Source organism: Periophthalmus magnuspinnatus, chromosome 14 (assembly GCF_009829125.3).
Source record: "Periophthalmus magnuspinnatus isolate fPerMag1 chromosome 14, fPerMag1.2.pri, whole genome shotgun sequence".
Classification (NCBI taxonomy): domain Eukaryota; kingdom Metazoa; phylum Chordata; class Actinopteri; order Gobiiformes; family Gobiidae; genus Periophthalmus; species Periophthalmus magnuspinnatus.
The window spans coordinates 28020100-28035665 of NC_047139.1; the positions used below are offsets into that span (position 1 = coordinate 28020100).

At 40.4% G+C, this 15566-nt stretch overlaps 1 protein-coding gene across 2 annotated transcripts in view; it reads left to right on the top strand.

The window, feature by feature from the left end:
- The window catches only part of zmp:0000001168 (signal-induced proliferation-associated 1-like protein 2), a 28537-nt gene extending 13992 nt beyond the window's left edge, over positions 1–14545 (top strand). Inside the window, exons 2-18 of one of the 2 annotated variants that reach the window (XM_055226799.1) lie at positions 1098–1297; positions 2104–3590; positions 3718–3842; positions 3921–4109; positions 4517–4691; positions 5333–5436; positions 6060–6217; positions 6633–7239; positions 8027–8301; positions 8958–9311; positions 9732–9858; positions 9941–10067; positions 11541–11639; positions 11724–11793; positions 12452–12530; positions 13176–13973; positions 14006–14545. In XM_055226799.1, the coding sequence (XP_055082774.1) occupies positions 2495–3590; positions 3718–3842; positions 3921–4109; positions 4517–4691; positions 5333–5436; positions 6060–6217; positions 6633–7239; positions 8027–8301; positions 8958–9311; positions 9732–9858; positions 9941–10067; positions 11541–11639; positions 11724–11793; positions 12452–12530; positions 13176–13319 (3729 nt within the window). In that variant the 5' untranslated portion in view covers positions 1098–1297; positions 2104–2494 and the 3' untranslated portion in view covers positions 13320–13973; positions 14006–14545. The remainder of the gene's footprint in view (positions 1–1097; positions 1298–2103; positions 3591–3717; positions 3843–3920; positions 4110–4516; positions 4692–5332; positions 5437–6059; positions 6218–6632; positions 7240–8026; positions 8302–8957; positions 9312–9731; positions 9859–9940; positions 10068–11540; positions 11640–11723; positions 11794–12451; positions 12531–13175; positions 13974–14005) is intronic. The other variant, XM_055226798.1, reaches the window with a different exon arrangement.
- The last annotated feature ends 1021 nt before the right edge of the window (positions 14546–15566 follow it).

Below are 15566 nucleotides of genomic sequence, written 5' to 3' on the forward strand. Positions count from 1 at the left end.
TAATTACCAAAAATGATCGACGAACAACAACTTACAAGTTGTGTTTTTGTCAGTGTCAGTCAAGTTGTCATCCTCTATCCTTGTCTCAAAATCTGTAAACTGCATACTTCTTTTTTGGTCAAAACTGTAGTGTGGCTAGTAGATCCTCTTAACCTTTTACAGACTTCATTTGAATGCATTTCTGACAGCGCTCTCAGTTAACAGCATTTTTCACCTGCCCCTAAAATTGCACAGTGGTTCATTATTAGCAGTTGTTGTGATATATATAGAAGTTAAGACACAGACAAATACATTGTCCTTTTTAATAAAATAACACATTCAGTGAGTTTACCCTGATGTAGTGAATAAGAGCCCTGTAAGAGTGACGTAAATGTCAGTGAAGGATGTGGCCATTCAGTTGAGACTATGAAATATTGCATACCTCAGAGGTTAAACTGTTGTTGTTAGAGTTACAGCCACACTGCACACAATAGATAATCTATGTATAACTTTCATACAATGGGGCTTTCACTCTGCCACTGCTACTACTGCTCTATTTATAGCCAAATGAACGCTGTATGCAAAAAAATAGAGGCGGAAATCTAGTAGTTTAACAAACAAAAAAAGAAACAAAATATATAAATATATTTTTTATGATTCTTTAAAGAATCATATATTTTTATGATTCTTTAAAGGTGCACTATGTAACTTTTGTGGTGAAATGTACGCCACCTGCTGTTTCCATGTAGATGTTATTGCTTTGCTTATATACAGTGTTACACAGTATGACCTTTAGCTTATATGGAAACAAACAGGTTACGCCACCAGGCCAAGTTACAGGTCAAAAATGAAAAACAGAAATTAAATTTATTGTGTTAGTAAATTCTCAACAACTAGAGCATCCATAGTGTTCTTCTTAAATGAAAATGTGCACATGCTAAACAAGTACTGTCATTCTGTTATGATCCCTCCATCCAACTGCAGGGAAATGAACAAAAGTGAAAGAAGGATATGTAGGAAACAAAGATTTCTTGTGACTTCCTCTCTTCAGGCTGCAGACTTTTATCTGTGTGAGCAAGTGTCTGTTCTGTCTAGCTTTTTTTCTTTTTTGGTTGCAGCTTGCACCACTGCACCTGCTCATAAGGCTGCAAGCCAAAGAGAGTGAACAGATAGCACAGATGCATGAGAACGGGCAGCAGACAGGAAGACACATCTGATTGAGAGCTGCTAAGGGTTTCGACTTTAGTTGTTTGACGTCAGTTTTGGTTAGTACCAGGCAAAGATAGACACTAGCTGAAGTAAACAAAACAGAAAGCTGGTAAGTTGCATATGAAGCTTTTGAAAGTCATTTGTTGACAGAAATTTAAGAAACTTGACTATAGTAGGCTTGTCGGTGGTTTTCTTGTTCTCTTATTGGCAGGAAACTCCCCCATGTGTTCATACTGTTGTGAGTTTGTGCCAGGTGTGTGCAGTGACGCTACTGGAGTTTTCACAGGAAACAAAAGTGTTAAGAGATATAGAAATGTCACGTGGTTGTTGTATGAGGAGTTTGTGTATGCATGATCCTCAGGATGCATTAGAGGACTGGAGGGTTTTTTTTCTGGTAGAGAGCACTCCAAGGAGACCTAATCTTTTTTTTCCTGGAATGTTCCACAGTATGGCATAAAAGATTTCTGTCTTGCATTATAGCTGTTTTAATGGTAAAAAGGTGTAACTTGGCCTGGCTGTGTCAACTGTTTCCTTGGAGATGGATAAATGCCATACTGTAAAACATTTCAGGTAGCACATTAATATCTCCATTACCAAATTAACTAAGTAAATTCTTACCATTATTTTACTATCATAGAAGAGAAAATGGCCACATCTGTTTAGTTAAATTTGTAAGCAATATTGTACTTGAGCTCTATGGTTGACTGACCCTTAACTAACTCTTGAGGAACAAATTAACAGCACAATTAGTGCTAATGCAATTATCTTGGAGTATCTGTGAAGTATCTGAATAATCATTGCGGTAACAAGTGGTACAATTCATTTGAATGTGTACAAAAATATGTACCGGTAATATGTTTTGTCACTGTGAGACCACAATATCAACATTATGTGTTCTTTTGTGTTCTTGTTTAGGTGGCCAGAGGACAAAAGGAGAGCTGCAGTGCACACAAATGGACCCCACATCATGTTTGATACAGACAGAGCCTCTCCTGCTCAGAGGGTAGGGAAGACACATGCTCAATGATGACAAGCTCCTGGAAAAGTATTTCTCCCCTGCACATATGCACGGCTGCGGGACTCCTGCTTTGAGTAACACCTCCAAACTTTTTAATTTTCACTTTCAAACTCAATACTTTCAAGTCAGGATTTCAGTCACAGAGGCTTTAGTGATTTAAGTGGTGTGAAAAGGCTCTATATCCGTCTCACGCTGAGGTTGTTGCACTGTGCATTCCCATTTTACAGCCGCACCTTAGAGACAGTGAAAGTATCAGGAATTAAGTCTGGAGTCAGATTCACAGGCACAATGCAGTCAGATGACCTCTTCATTCGCAAGTTCCGCCGCCAAAATGTGCGCCCCCCCATTGCGACTGTGAACTTTGACCCCAAGAGGGATGCGGGCGTGGTGGAGTGGCCTCCCAGGAGGGAAGGCAACGGGACAGAGGCAGACAGTCTTACCCCAAGTCGAGTGGGGTTAAACCTGAGAGCTGTGGGCAGAGGACACATCATGCAGAGGAGTAACAGCGATGTGACGTTAGGGGACTTGGACTCATCTGGGAAGGCAGGGGGCAAAGCGGTGCGGGTGGAGAAGGTGGGTGCAGGGGCACAGGGTGATTCGGGTTTGCTGCACAGAGAGTACGGCAGTCTGTCCTCTCTGGAGAGACAGACGCAGACCCCCGAATCCAACACAGAGGAGCAGGGCCCACTCAGTCCAAACGAGCTGCGCTTTAAAGACCCCTTTCTGCTCTTAGGGCTCCAGGGCAACCCGCCAGAGCCCGATGGGTTCTTTAAAGGCATCACTGCATCAACAGGAGAGTCCCCTAAACCAGCTAAGCCTCCAAAACCAGAAGGTCTCACAAAGAAGGCCAAGCTCACACCTGTACCACAGCATGCGTCATGTGACATTGGCGGGGGGGCCTGGGTGAGAAACTTTGCCCATTACGATGTTCAGAGCATCCTGTTTGACCTCACAGAAGCAGCCACTAACAGAGACAGCATCGGCCGCAAAAAGAACATCACATCTGGAGCTTCTGCCGCCTCTCAGCTCCGACCGCTGTCCCAGGGCAGCTCATCCTCTCTGTCACAGGGGGGGAATGCTAATGGGGCCAATGTTGACGATCCAGAACAGTCACTACTGTTGGATGAAGGCGACGGTAATGACAATGAGCTGCTCTTGAGCTGCCCACATTTCCGTAATGAGACTGGGGGGGAGGAGCAGGTGGGGCTGGGCCGGTCCCAGGGCAGGCAGAGGCCATGGTCCAGTTTGAGGACCCCCAATGATGCTGTGTCTGTCCTGGAGGAGCCCCGAGAGAGCAACGTCCAGCAGCAGGGCAAGAGCAACTACTTCATAGAGCACGCAGACCTGGGTGCCCACTACTATCGCAAATACTTCTACATGAAAGGTATGTGTTACAATACAGAATATATGCTTTGTAATTAAGAAATAAACATCAATAATTATAAAAGGTGTGATTTCTTTTAATCAATGGATTTCTTTTAATCAATGTATTTGTTATTTCGCCATGGCAGAGCATCAAAACTTCTTTGGGATGGATGACCGTCTGGGCCCTGTGGCTATTAGTTTCCGGCGTGAGGAGAAGGAGGGGTCCAGTGGAGCTCAGTACAATTACAGAATCATCTTCCGCACCACAGAGGTAAATGTGAAGGCTAAATCCACTCTGTTTTACTTAATGAAAATGGTTGAGGTGAGGAGTAAGTATCTCTCTTTCCAGATGAAGACACTGAGGGGCTCTATCCTGGAGGAGTCTGTCCCCTCAGCTGCGCGTCACACCACCCCCAGAGGCTTATCTCCCAAAAGGCTGCTGGAGTTCATCATGCCTGAACTCAACCTGCACTGTCTGCGCCTTGCCTCTAACTCGCCCAAAGTCAGAGACACGCTACTCAAACTCGATGAACAAGGGGTCAGTCCAAACATGATGTCTTCTCAGGCATTTATTATTTAACTGTAGGACTAAACAGGTTTTCTTTTTTTGATATAACAAATTATTTGCTTTTTGCAAGATATGGTCTATTTTGATTGTCTGCAGTTTAACTTTTACCAGTTTATTTTCAATTGGAGGTGGTAATTTATGCATTGGATATAGATTAGGACAGTATTCATTTATTTCATTATGTATTTATTAAGTCTCTTTCTTATGAGAGCATTTGTAACACATTTCCTGACCTTTTAGTTATAACGTATTTATATAGTGTATAGTACAGTAAGCTCAGTAAGAAGTAAGTAATTTCTCTGGTCTCGGGTACATGCAAATTAAATATAAATCCTATGTAAAGAGATTATCAATCTTCTCTTTCCCATCCTCTGCAGCTGAATTTCCAACGTAAAGTCGGCATCATGTACTGCAGATCAGGGCAGAGCTCAGAAGAAGACATGTACAACAATGAGAGTTCAGGGCCAGCTTTCGAGGAGTTCCTGGACCTGCTGGGAGAGCGGGTGCGGCTCAAAGGCTGGGAGAAATACCGTGCTCAACTGGACAACAAGAGTGAGTCAAAACACACACTACACACTACGGTTGTTAAAAAAAACTCAATACCCGGATATTAATCAGTACTAAAACTAAATCCAAACATGCACAATAGGTGGACTTTACCTATTGTGCAGGGTAGTCTTGACCAAGCCTAGCTCAAGACCTGGAGAGGGGTCCTTGGGTGCTCCTGACAGCTTAACCCTATTTATTTGAAAAGTATTGACTCAGAAAAGAAATAACTTAAATAGGACAAAATTGGACCTTTTCTGAATAGTTTTTGAATAGTATTAATCTAAACTCAAAACTAATAAGACAATATAGATCATTTTGTGACTCTAAAAATAGACCATTCTTTTGACCATTATGGTATCAAAATCGTATCAACAACACTACTTACTGCACACCCATCGATGTGCTCTATCTCACCTTGTCACAAATATCTGGGCATCAGTGCACCAAAGATAACTCCCATCTATCTCCATGTAATCTGAGTAATGGCTGCAAAATAGCATAGTCACTGCTGATAATCTGCCAGCTGTTTACCCTTCAGTGGAGAGTGGCAGACCACAGGAAATTGAACCCGAAATCTCCATCCCTGGACATTTTTATTTTATTTATATGAAGATAGTAATATGTCTGTTTTGTGTTTTTTTCAGCGGATTCAACTGGAACACACTCACTCTACACACGGTACCAGGACTACGAGATTATGTTCCATGTGTCCACCATGCTGCCCTACACATCCAATAACACACAACAGGTAAAGCCCAACCATGCACAGTTTTGTAGTTATTTTTCACCAGTTTTAGCTATAAAAAAAAAAGAAGACAGAATTACTAATCTAACAGAATTATTAATCTTAAAAATGATTGTTAAAAAAACACACACATCATCTGCATGGTTCTATAGAAATAGGAAATTAAAACTATACTTTGAAATATTCTCTATAGAGATAGGTTAGTTTTATGCCATATATAAGCCAAAGGAACAATATTTCCATGGAGACAAGTAAGTTTCAGTACAAAAATAAAAAATAAAAATAAAAATAAAAACAAGAACAAATTAGCTTTATCATAAAATTTTAAAAGCAATGCATGCAACCTATGATAGAGATTCTATTTATGTAAATCAGGTCTTTTTTTCTTTATTAAATATGTATGTTTAAATTTAGAGAGGGTCTTGTAAGTGTATTGAAGTAAGTGTATCACATGCACAATATAACATTTCCATTCACCCATGAAAATCTTTTTATTGTTGAGCTGCTTTCATAGGTTCATAATTATTTTAGTGAGCAGGATCTATTTTTAATCCCTTGTTCTATTCTTGTTATAGTTTAAACTTGTATCTTATTGGGTGACAGTTTTTGGTCTGTTTTATTTTCAGCTGCTGAGGAAGAGGCACATCGGGAACGACATTGTGACAATCGTGTTCCAGGAACCTGGTGCTTTGCCCTTCACCCCCAAATCCATCCGCTCCCATTTTCAGCACGTCTTTATCATTGTCCAGGTCCATGAGCCCTGCACGGAAAACACCTACTATAGGTTGGCACATCTGCTGATACTTTAGTACAATGTCTTTAGATGTTTTGGCAGTCAAGAGAGCTAGTTTTAAGCATTCAACTGAAGAGCTTATCCAGTATGTATCACAAATTCAATGTTACATATTTGCGCCCCTTTACATTCTGCCCTAACCCCACCATTATTTCTATGTCAAAGAAAACCTCTAAGCAACAAATACAATCTCCTAGTAATTTATATAAGATTGATATTGTTTTATGTTGCATACAAAACCTGCCCCAAAGCATGTATTTATGCAGTAATATTTTTTGTGTGGATGTCAGAGGATTGTAATTCTGGGCACCAGTTGTTTCCCTGAAAACTAGACAGAGACAGATTGAATGCAGCAGCTGGACTCTCTTTTTCTCTCTCTCATTCCTCTCTTGCCTGTTCTGTTCAGGGTGGCTGTGACACGCTCTAAAGACATGCCATTATTTGGCCCGCTGTTCCCCAAAGGCGCACGCTTCCCTCGATCTTCCGCCTTCCGTGACTTCCTCCTGGCAAAGGCAGTGAATGCCGAAAACGCTGCTGAGAAGTCGGAGAAGTTTAGATCCATGGCCACCAGGACACGACAAGAATACCTCAAAGATCTAGCAGAGAATTATGTCACCACCACACCTATTGATTCATCCACCAAGTTCCCTCTGCTTTCTCTTGGGGGCAAACGAAAAGACAAGCAGAAAGGGGCCAAAGGCGCAGAGTTACACAGCGCTGGAGCCCTGGTCTGGGCAGTTATGGTCAGCAGTGGGGATGAAGGAGAGGCAGGGGAACATAGGTTGTCCTGTTTGCTGGGGGTGTCTGCAGAGTCAGTAGTTCTCATAGAAAGGTGCACAAGAAGAGTGGTGTTCAACTGTTCCTGTCGAGACGTGATTGGCTGGAAGGCAGTGACTGAAGTGAAAGATGGGGGTCCAAGTTTGGATATCTTCTATGAGCGAGGGGAGTCGGTGTCCATGAGTGTCCCGGAGGTGCAGGTGGAGGACATAAAGGAGGTGGTGCAGAGACTGGAGGTGAGTCTAAATTGAAAATAAAACACGATGATGTAAACGTTTCTGGTGGAGGATCTATCACTTCCACTCTGCTTCCATGGAGATGTTATTTCTTTGTCTGGAATGTTTCCTACTCTGGTATTGTACTTGTTTATCTTGCATATATTCCAGGACTTTTATTGCTAATGAAATAAAAAAAAAAAAAATGCATTCTTACTGTGAGCGAGCTTGCATTTCTAGAGATCTGATCTATAACTTGCTTCTCTTCATGGAGATAGATTAATTGTATACTGTGGAGCATTCTGGGCAAAGCATGGAGAAAAGCAGGTGGCAGACCATTCACCAGAAAGGTTATATAGTACACCTTTAATACAACATTTAGTTTTTTTAGGATAATTGATTTAGGCTTTTTGTAATATGAGATGGATAATTGCAGGGACATTAGCAGAGTAGGTAGCACTCCAATTGCTTAACTAATTATTGTTCAGAGGGGCGCAACAATAATTTTCTCTGATTGAACTTTATCTCACAGGGCCCATTCTTATTTTATTGCAGTTACGAAGATGTAGCTCATCTGGAATCTTTGCTATCTACACTGTAATAATTCCAGTTATTTGCATTTTCAGTGACTCAAAACCTGAGTGATTTTTCCATCTAAATTTGTTGATTGTCAGAATTTTACTACAATATGTTCAAATACTAAAAAAACACAACCAAACAAGCACAAAACATGCACAAGCTAAGATAGTCCAGTAAAGTGTACCTTAACCTTACTTCACATCTTTCTAACCCAATCTCTCCTCCTCAGCTGGTGACCCGTGGCTGTGAGGCTCTCGAGGTCACCCCCCTGCGTGATGGCGTGGGTCAGCCTGGTTTCCTGATGAACGAGGAGGGCTTTGTCACGGAACTGCAGCGCTTCTGTTATGCAGAGAGTGGTGGTCTGCAGCTGTGGGCTCGAGTGGTCCGTCTGTGCGGTCACTCTTTAGTTTATCTGACTCCTGAGGAGAGGACCAGGCTGCTCCGGACCGCGCACAAAATCCACATCACTGTTATCCCGCCAGATGAGAATGGAAAGCCTCGCAGGTGAGTTGAGCTGGAGATAACGTCAAGACCAGCTTTTATAACACACTAATGAGGCCACTAATGAGACAATTACCCAAGAATAGGACACAGGAAGTGGTGGTTTAAAAGAGGGATTTTGTAGAGAAAAGCTGAAGAAAGAATATGTCAGTGCTACTCTGCTGGCTACAAACCAATCAAATGGTGTAATGACCTCTAATTGTGTGCATAGCCATTCGGGCCATTACCAGTACACTTTCTTTTCAGCACAAGTTAGTGAGGGTCAGTAAAAACGACTTTAAAAATTTAACCAATACAAAATTAGAGGGCTCTTTTGCACCAGACCTCAAATTTGCATCTTTTAACTTCACCAAAAGACACATTTATCTGTTACAAAATTGTTCACACACAGTAATGAGCAATGAGCAATCTAATATTATTAAAAGAGAAATAATGCAAAGGGCCAGTCAGTGCTGCAATTTTTTGTCCCATTTCTATTATTAACTTTTTTTTAGAACAATATTCCAGTTGAGGAACAAAATGTAAAATGATGATCTACTTATCAAGAAAGCATAAAGAACTCTTTACAGATCTACTCATGCATTTTTACTGTATATTTTACCTTCTCTGGTAAAATATGTGTTCCAGTGTTAACAGTTGCTTTGTGTTTTTATCTGTAGGAGTTTCTCAGAGCTCTATCAGAAGGCCATCATGGATGCTGAGTGTAAAACAGGAGAGAATCAATCTGGAGAGGCCTGGGTTCTGGACGAGAGGGAGGAGGCAGAGGAGGAGGATAGGGTCACCCAAATGGACATCACTGAGGCAGATGCAGGAAATACAAACAAACAGCCCAGCAACAAAACACAAAGTGAAAAAAGTGAAGAATCACTCCTCATGCTGCCCAGTTTACCTTTGTTACGGGCAACATCGCTGCAGGACCAACCGGCCAATCAGAGCCAAGATGAGTCCTGCACACAGCTCACACGTAGCTTCTCATTGGAGAGACAGCCTTCTTTCAAAGACACTTGTGATGGGTATGTTTTTATATATTTAACCATATGGGGCTTCACAATTTATTGTTCTTAATGTTGTCTGCTGTATCTAAAATGTAATGTTATTTTGAAAGTTAAAATGCTTTTAAATTGTGTAGTGTAGATTCTAGTTTTCATGTCAAGCTTTGATGGGGGATAATGAACATTTGCACAGATTTTCTTTTTTTTCTTTTTAGACAATTATTTTTATTCCACAACAAAAGATTATGACATATTACTGTATGCAGTGTGAATTACATACCTCCTCCAACTCCCAAAGTAAAAGTTGTTGTAAAGGTTGTATTCTGATCAAACAATGATCAAACTATTTGAACATTCATTTTAATTTACAAATCCCAGACTGTTACCCACAACATAGCTAATACGCTATGTTATTTAACATGATATTTTTTTATTTTGCAGTGATGTGTATGATAACGAGCCTCTGAAGATGGACCACCACATCTATGAGAACGTGGGAGAGCTGAGAGATGCCACTCCTGATCTGATCCTGGCCGTCAAACCTAAAGTCCCCTTGGAGGAGGAGCAGGTGACAGATTGCATAAATAGAATATCCTCCAATCAGGCTGTACTTTCTTGTTTACATTTCTTTGTTCCCTGTTTGTTTTCAGTTCCTGGGGACTGACTTTGGAGATGATAAAGCCTCTGCCAGTGACGGTTCTCTTACACGGATGTCATGCATCGATCGAGCCGAAAGAAATTCACGAGCCCTGAGTCTTCATAATTCCATCACGAAAAGTAAGCACCAAAATATATTAACAAAAAAACACTGTTTGTAATTCCTTGTATATATTTGGCTTTTCTCTTCTGATGGTCAGTGTCAGTATATTTTATTTTCTCCAAAAATAGAGGTTTTTCTTGAAGACTATGAATATTATGTTGATCATAGTGTTGTAACAAAATGCACCAGACCAGCAAAAGGTATCCAAAGGCATTATAATGGACTGCTAACAAATATCCCATCATGCCCCACAACAGCTGACTCTTTTATTGTAATGCCGATTTTAAACAATTACACATGTTTGAAGCTCAATTTAAGTCAGAAATTCCTCTCTTACAATCTTTGTGCTCTAAACCTCTGCTCATTATCCTCTGGTGCTTCCCCTTTGTCCTTTTCTTTTATTTGCACTGCCCCTGTCCCACTAATCTAATATGAGGCCTGCTCCACTGCCACCCCCTGCCAGCACCCAGATAAAAGCAGGACAGATGGGTGGTGGGAGGGGTGGAGTTAGGCAGCCCTAAATTAAGGAACACCTCTTTCACCATCTGCTGCTCCTCTGTTGGGACTGTACCATCCTCATCATTTAACCACCTCGTAAGCACATGCACTATCAAAACTCTGTGATGTTTGTGGGGCAATTATGTTGTAGTGCCACTTCATATACTGTGCCATCCAATCTTGGTGAAAATGATGCTGGATTTATACAGCGCTGCTTTTTTAATATCAGACATCAAATGCATCAAGTAGTTAATAAATACATCTCCATAATTTTTTTTTTTTTTTTATCAGACAAGAAAATGTCTCTTTTTGGATAATTCATAAAACATGAATTCATAAATCATGAATCTCATTATTTAATCATTTATTTTATTTTTTCATCACTTTTCTTTTATCTCACCTACTTTCCTACTCCTTTTATCTCACCTACTGAATGGAATACACTCTATGCACTAATTAATCATTAAAGGTCTTAATAATCTTCAATGTACTCCCTTGGTTATCCTGTCTGAGAATGTAAAGCAGCACTGCCCTCTTGTGGAATCTTAATGTTACTGCCTTTGTGCCGAGCATCTGGCCACAACTCTACTGCAGTTACATGATGTATGTTACTGGATGTTAGTTAAAGGTGCACTATGTAGCATTTCAGATTGAGAGAATGCGACCTACTTGTATCCCTGGATATGTTATTGCTTTGCCTAGAATATTTCACAGTATGGCATTAACTTGCCTTTCCATGGAAACAAGTAGGCGATGCCATCAGATCAAATTATAGGTAAGAGCTGTGGAAAAGGCAAGCTGTTTTCATGTAAATAAATATTATAAATGTTAATTAGTACCATAATTAGTGTCATACTGTGGAGCACTTCAGTGAAAGCAATACCATTTCCACGGTGAGAAGCAGGCTGACCCCCACCAGAAATGTTACATCATAGTGCACCTTTAAATACCATTAATCAGTATGACGATCAACACGTCCTCTTCTGTTGCAGTCCTCTCAGAGACGACAGACTCCACTGAAGAGGAGTGGCAGTCCATCGCAGACCTGGCTACAGCCTGCCGCAGCATCCTGGAGGCTCTGTCACGAGAGGGTGAGCAGCTTCATTCAGCGCTCTTTACTTCACACATTTACTGCATTTTTATTCATTTGTTTATAATTTGTAACTTTCTTGCAGATCGTAAAGGTAGTGATTCATCGCAGTCAGGGGATCAAGCAGATGGAAAACAAAGGGACTCAAAGGATAGGTAAGTGGTTAGATTTACAGATTTAATACAACGTTAGGTTCACTCCATGTCTACATATTTGGCTCATAATAGCACAACTGAGCAATTTAGAAAGATTGTTGTCTATAATTAAAACTAATGAGAAAAAAACTATTGAGTTGTCTCTCACAAACAAGGGTATGAAGTAGTATTTTCTCCTTTTGTGGTTAATTTTATGGTCCATTCATATTTGTGATAAACTTGAACCTCAACCAAAACATTTACAGGCACAGTTTTGCATATTCCTGATGCATTGTTAAAATATCGTTACATCGTTGTATTGTTACTACAAAAAAGAAATCAAGATATTAAATATATTTAATGACATCCATACTCAATGCAGATAAAGTTCTTGTGCAGGTAGTGCCTGCTTCATGCGTGCGGCTGCAGTAGTCTCAATAAATTGTTTTATAGTATTATAAGTAGTAGTATAGTATAAGTAGTATAGTATAGTAGTATTATATGCCCAGGATATGGTTCTTCTGTCATTGTGATGGACAGTTCAACCAATCAAGGAAATTATGTTGGGCACTCTGTTCCAATCAAACCAAAGGTGCAGGAATTTAAATGCATGTAAATGTGTTCTGCATCTTTAAATGTGAAGTGGGCCTTTAGTGAGACTAATTTGATTCTGTTGCAGTGACTCTCCAGGCCACCTGGAGGAGAAGGTGTCACAGCTTGAGTCCATGCTGAAGAAGCTGCAGGACGACCTGCAAAAGGTGCTCTAAATTTCATGAACACTTTTTTATTGTAATATTTATTTTTAACTCCAGTCAGATCAGAGACAAGTAGTGTAAATTGTTTATATTCTCTCCTGACATTTGTAAATATGATATAAATATGGCAATACTGTATATTGAGTCTAAATGTATTTAAATGTGAAAGTACTGTCATGTTGAAATCTCACTCCTGAATTAATGTTTTCTTTTGAGGACATATGCTATTGCATTCAATAATCCTTTCAGAATTTGCATATTTCATTACTGTGCCTTATGCCTCCAGAAAACAATAACAGGAACTATGCAACACTATACAAATGTCCATACTCCACCCCCGCTCATCATGTTTATGAATCTACTGAATGTGCAGTGGCAGCCCAATGGTCTCAGCATCATTCAAATGAAATCTATATGTCTGTGAAGTTACGTGTGGATGTCAAATGCACCTGTGAAGCTGGCTAATACCATTATTTTTACAATAATGATTGTCACTAATAAACCCAGGAGACTTGTGCACTGATTGTGGCCAGTTATTTCCTCACTACACCTGTTGTCCGTGTGTTTCTTCCTCTGGAGCTCTGTCACTGCCGTGTCCTGCCACAGCCCTTTGAGAGACAGCTGTTGTTTTGTGCGTGTGTGTTACAGGAGAAGGAGGACAAGGCCGTGCTGCAGGCCGAGGTGCAGAGCCTCAGACAGAACAACCAGAGGCTGCAGGAGGAGTCTCAGAGCACAGTGGCCCGCCTCATCAAAGTCACCGAGCTGCTGTGCAACGTCAACAAGCCCTGTTAGCCGCTGTTAGCCACATGTGCCAATCAGAAACATGCAAAACAACAGCAGTCTCCACAGAGACTGTGTGTAATGGTTGGACACATACAAACCCTCAGTGTGTTCTTTTAATACCCTGAACCTGGACCTGCCAGTCGGCGGGAAGTATGCAAATCTGTTTTAAAGACAATGAGACATTGTGACCTTCATGGACTGACCACTGTGCAGCTGTGCGCTGCAGTATGCTCTGTCCGAGTGCTTCTCTTAGTAAGTGTGTGTACGAGCGAATGTGCATCTCATACTGTAACTGCTTCAAATACTTGACCAAGCTGGGCCCATTAGCACTTGCAGAAAATGTGGTGATTAAGACACTGTACAGCATGTGTGGTGGTGTCTTTTGAAATGACCAAAAGTGTATATAGACATACAGTATATCTAAGAAAATATATGTGAAGAGTGCATAGTGTTGGTTTGTCCTGTGGTGGGACTTGAATTTAAAATCATGGGCATCAGTGTGTGAGGATGTAGTAATGCTACTGACTGGGCTCAGAGTGAGCTCTGGTACAGATCTCTGCCCTGTGTGTCAAAGAGTACTGTATTTAACTGGACTTTTAGGGATACATTTTAAAAAAATCCAGAGAATAAGGGATGTAACTGGACGCATGTTTTTATCCAGCAGTTTGTTAAATAAAGATAAGGAGAAGGCTTAGACGTCTCCTGTGGACACAGATGATAATAGCAGGATCGCCTGTAGCTGTTTAAACCTCACTATTGTAGCAGCCATACTGTAGAGATCTGCTGGCCTGAACCACAGACATGCCACTAGGCAGCTTTTCCCTCTGCTGGCACATAGCTTTAGGTGTTTAACTGCAACACCTAGGACTGATAGTGAAATTCAGATTATTTATTTAACTGTTTGGCGAGTGTCTCTAGTGATGTGTGGTAGCACTGAGGGCAAATCTCTTACCACCCCAAAATGTGTGTTGTTGTGTGTGTTTAATGTAATTTCTGCACTTTTTGTAAACGCTGGACTGGCCACTTTTTGTTGAACTTATATTTAGGATTGTCCAGGTAACTGCTTAATACAGCGAGGTGGCTTGTCTTACCTTTACACCACCTTACCTCACCTTTTCTGTGTCCAACTTAGAGGTGTTTTATTCTCAGTGCCAACAAAAACAAAAAAGACTCAAAAGTCCTGGCAGCTTTTTGTGAATCCAACTGACTTAGACAAAGGGATGCCAAAATTGTGTGTTAAAAAATAATTCAAGGGTCACTGTGAATACTTGGTACCAGCATAATAAGATATATCAGATTAATTTATCAATCTATTTGTGTGTTGAAGTATGTATAGCTGGACTGGCAGGATACATATGCAGATCAAGAAGTGTTCTAGCTCCTAAATTTAAAATGGGGCGTAATATGAGCTGTTTAACTTTGTCTCCTGTATAGTAAATTAGATTGTATTAGGCTGGTCAAAGCATGAGAATGTGCCAAGCAACTTCCAAGCTCTCTTTGTATGTGTGTGCGTGTATGTAAAAATGTAACTTATTTATCATGCAAATATGGATTCTCTAGTGAGGGAAGAAATGTGAACCAGGAGCAACACGTTTTTATTTAGTTGTTTTTTTTTTTTTTTTTTCATGATCCAAATTGCAAAATGTATTCTATGTAAAATCAGTCTTAACACCATTAGGTACGCCTTAAAAAGTGCATCTGATCAGCATTGACTGCAGTGTTATTATGATTATACATTGCTGTGCCTACCTGAAAATGTAATGTACGTTATTCTGCTTAGTGAGCTCATTTTTGTCTTTGTTTGCACTTAACTTGGTTTTGTGGCACATGAAGTATTCCTTGGTCTCCCAATTTACACAATGTGAGGGAAAGTGATCGGATGAACAAATATGAATAATAATATTGATGATAAAAATAGATGAGTGATGTCAGTCTGTACGGTTTGAGTGTGTTTAATGAAAAAATGAAAACAAATATGTTTTTTTTTTTTTTTAAATTAACATTCAAAGGTTAAGGCTATGTGACTTTGCAGATGAGAGGTCTGCCACCTGCTTCTCTCCATCGACATGCTGTTACTTTGCTTGCAATGTTCTACACAGTATGGCATTTAACTTTCTTTGTCTTGCATCTATTTCCATTACCAGTACCTTTATTGCTCAAAAAACATTGTGAGTCACATTGCCTCTCCACAGGCCTGACCTATAACTTGGCCTAGTGGCGTCACCTGGTTGTCTCCAGTGGGACAGATAAGCTAAA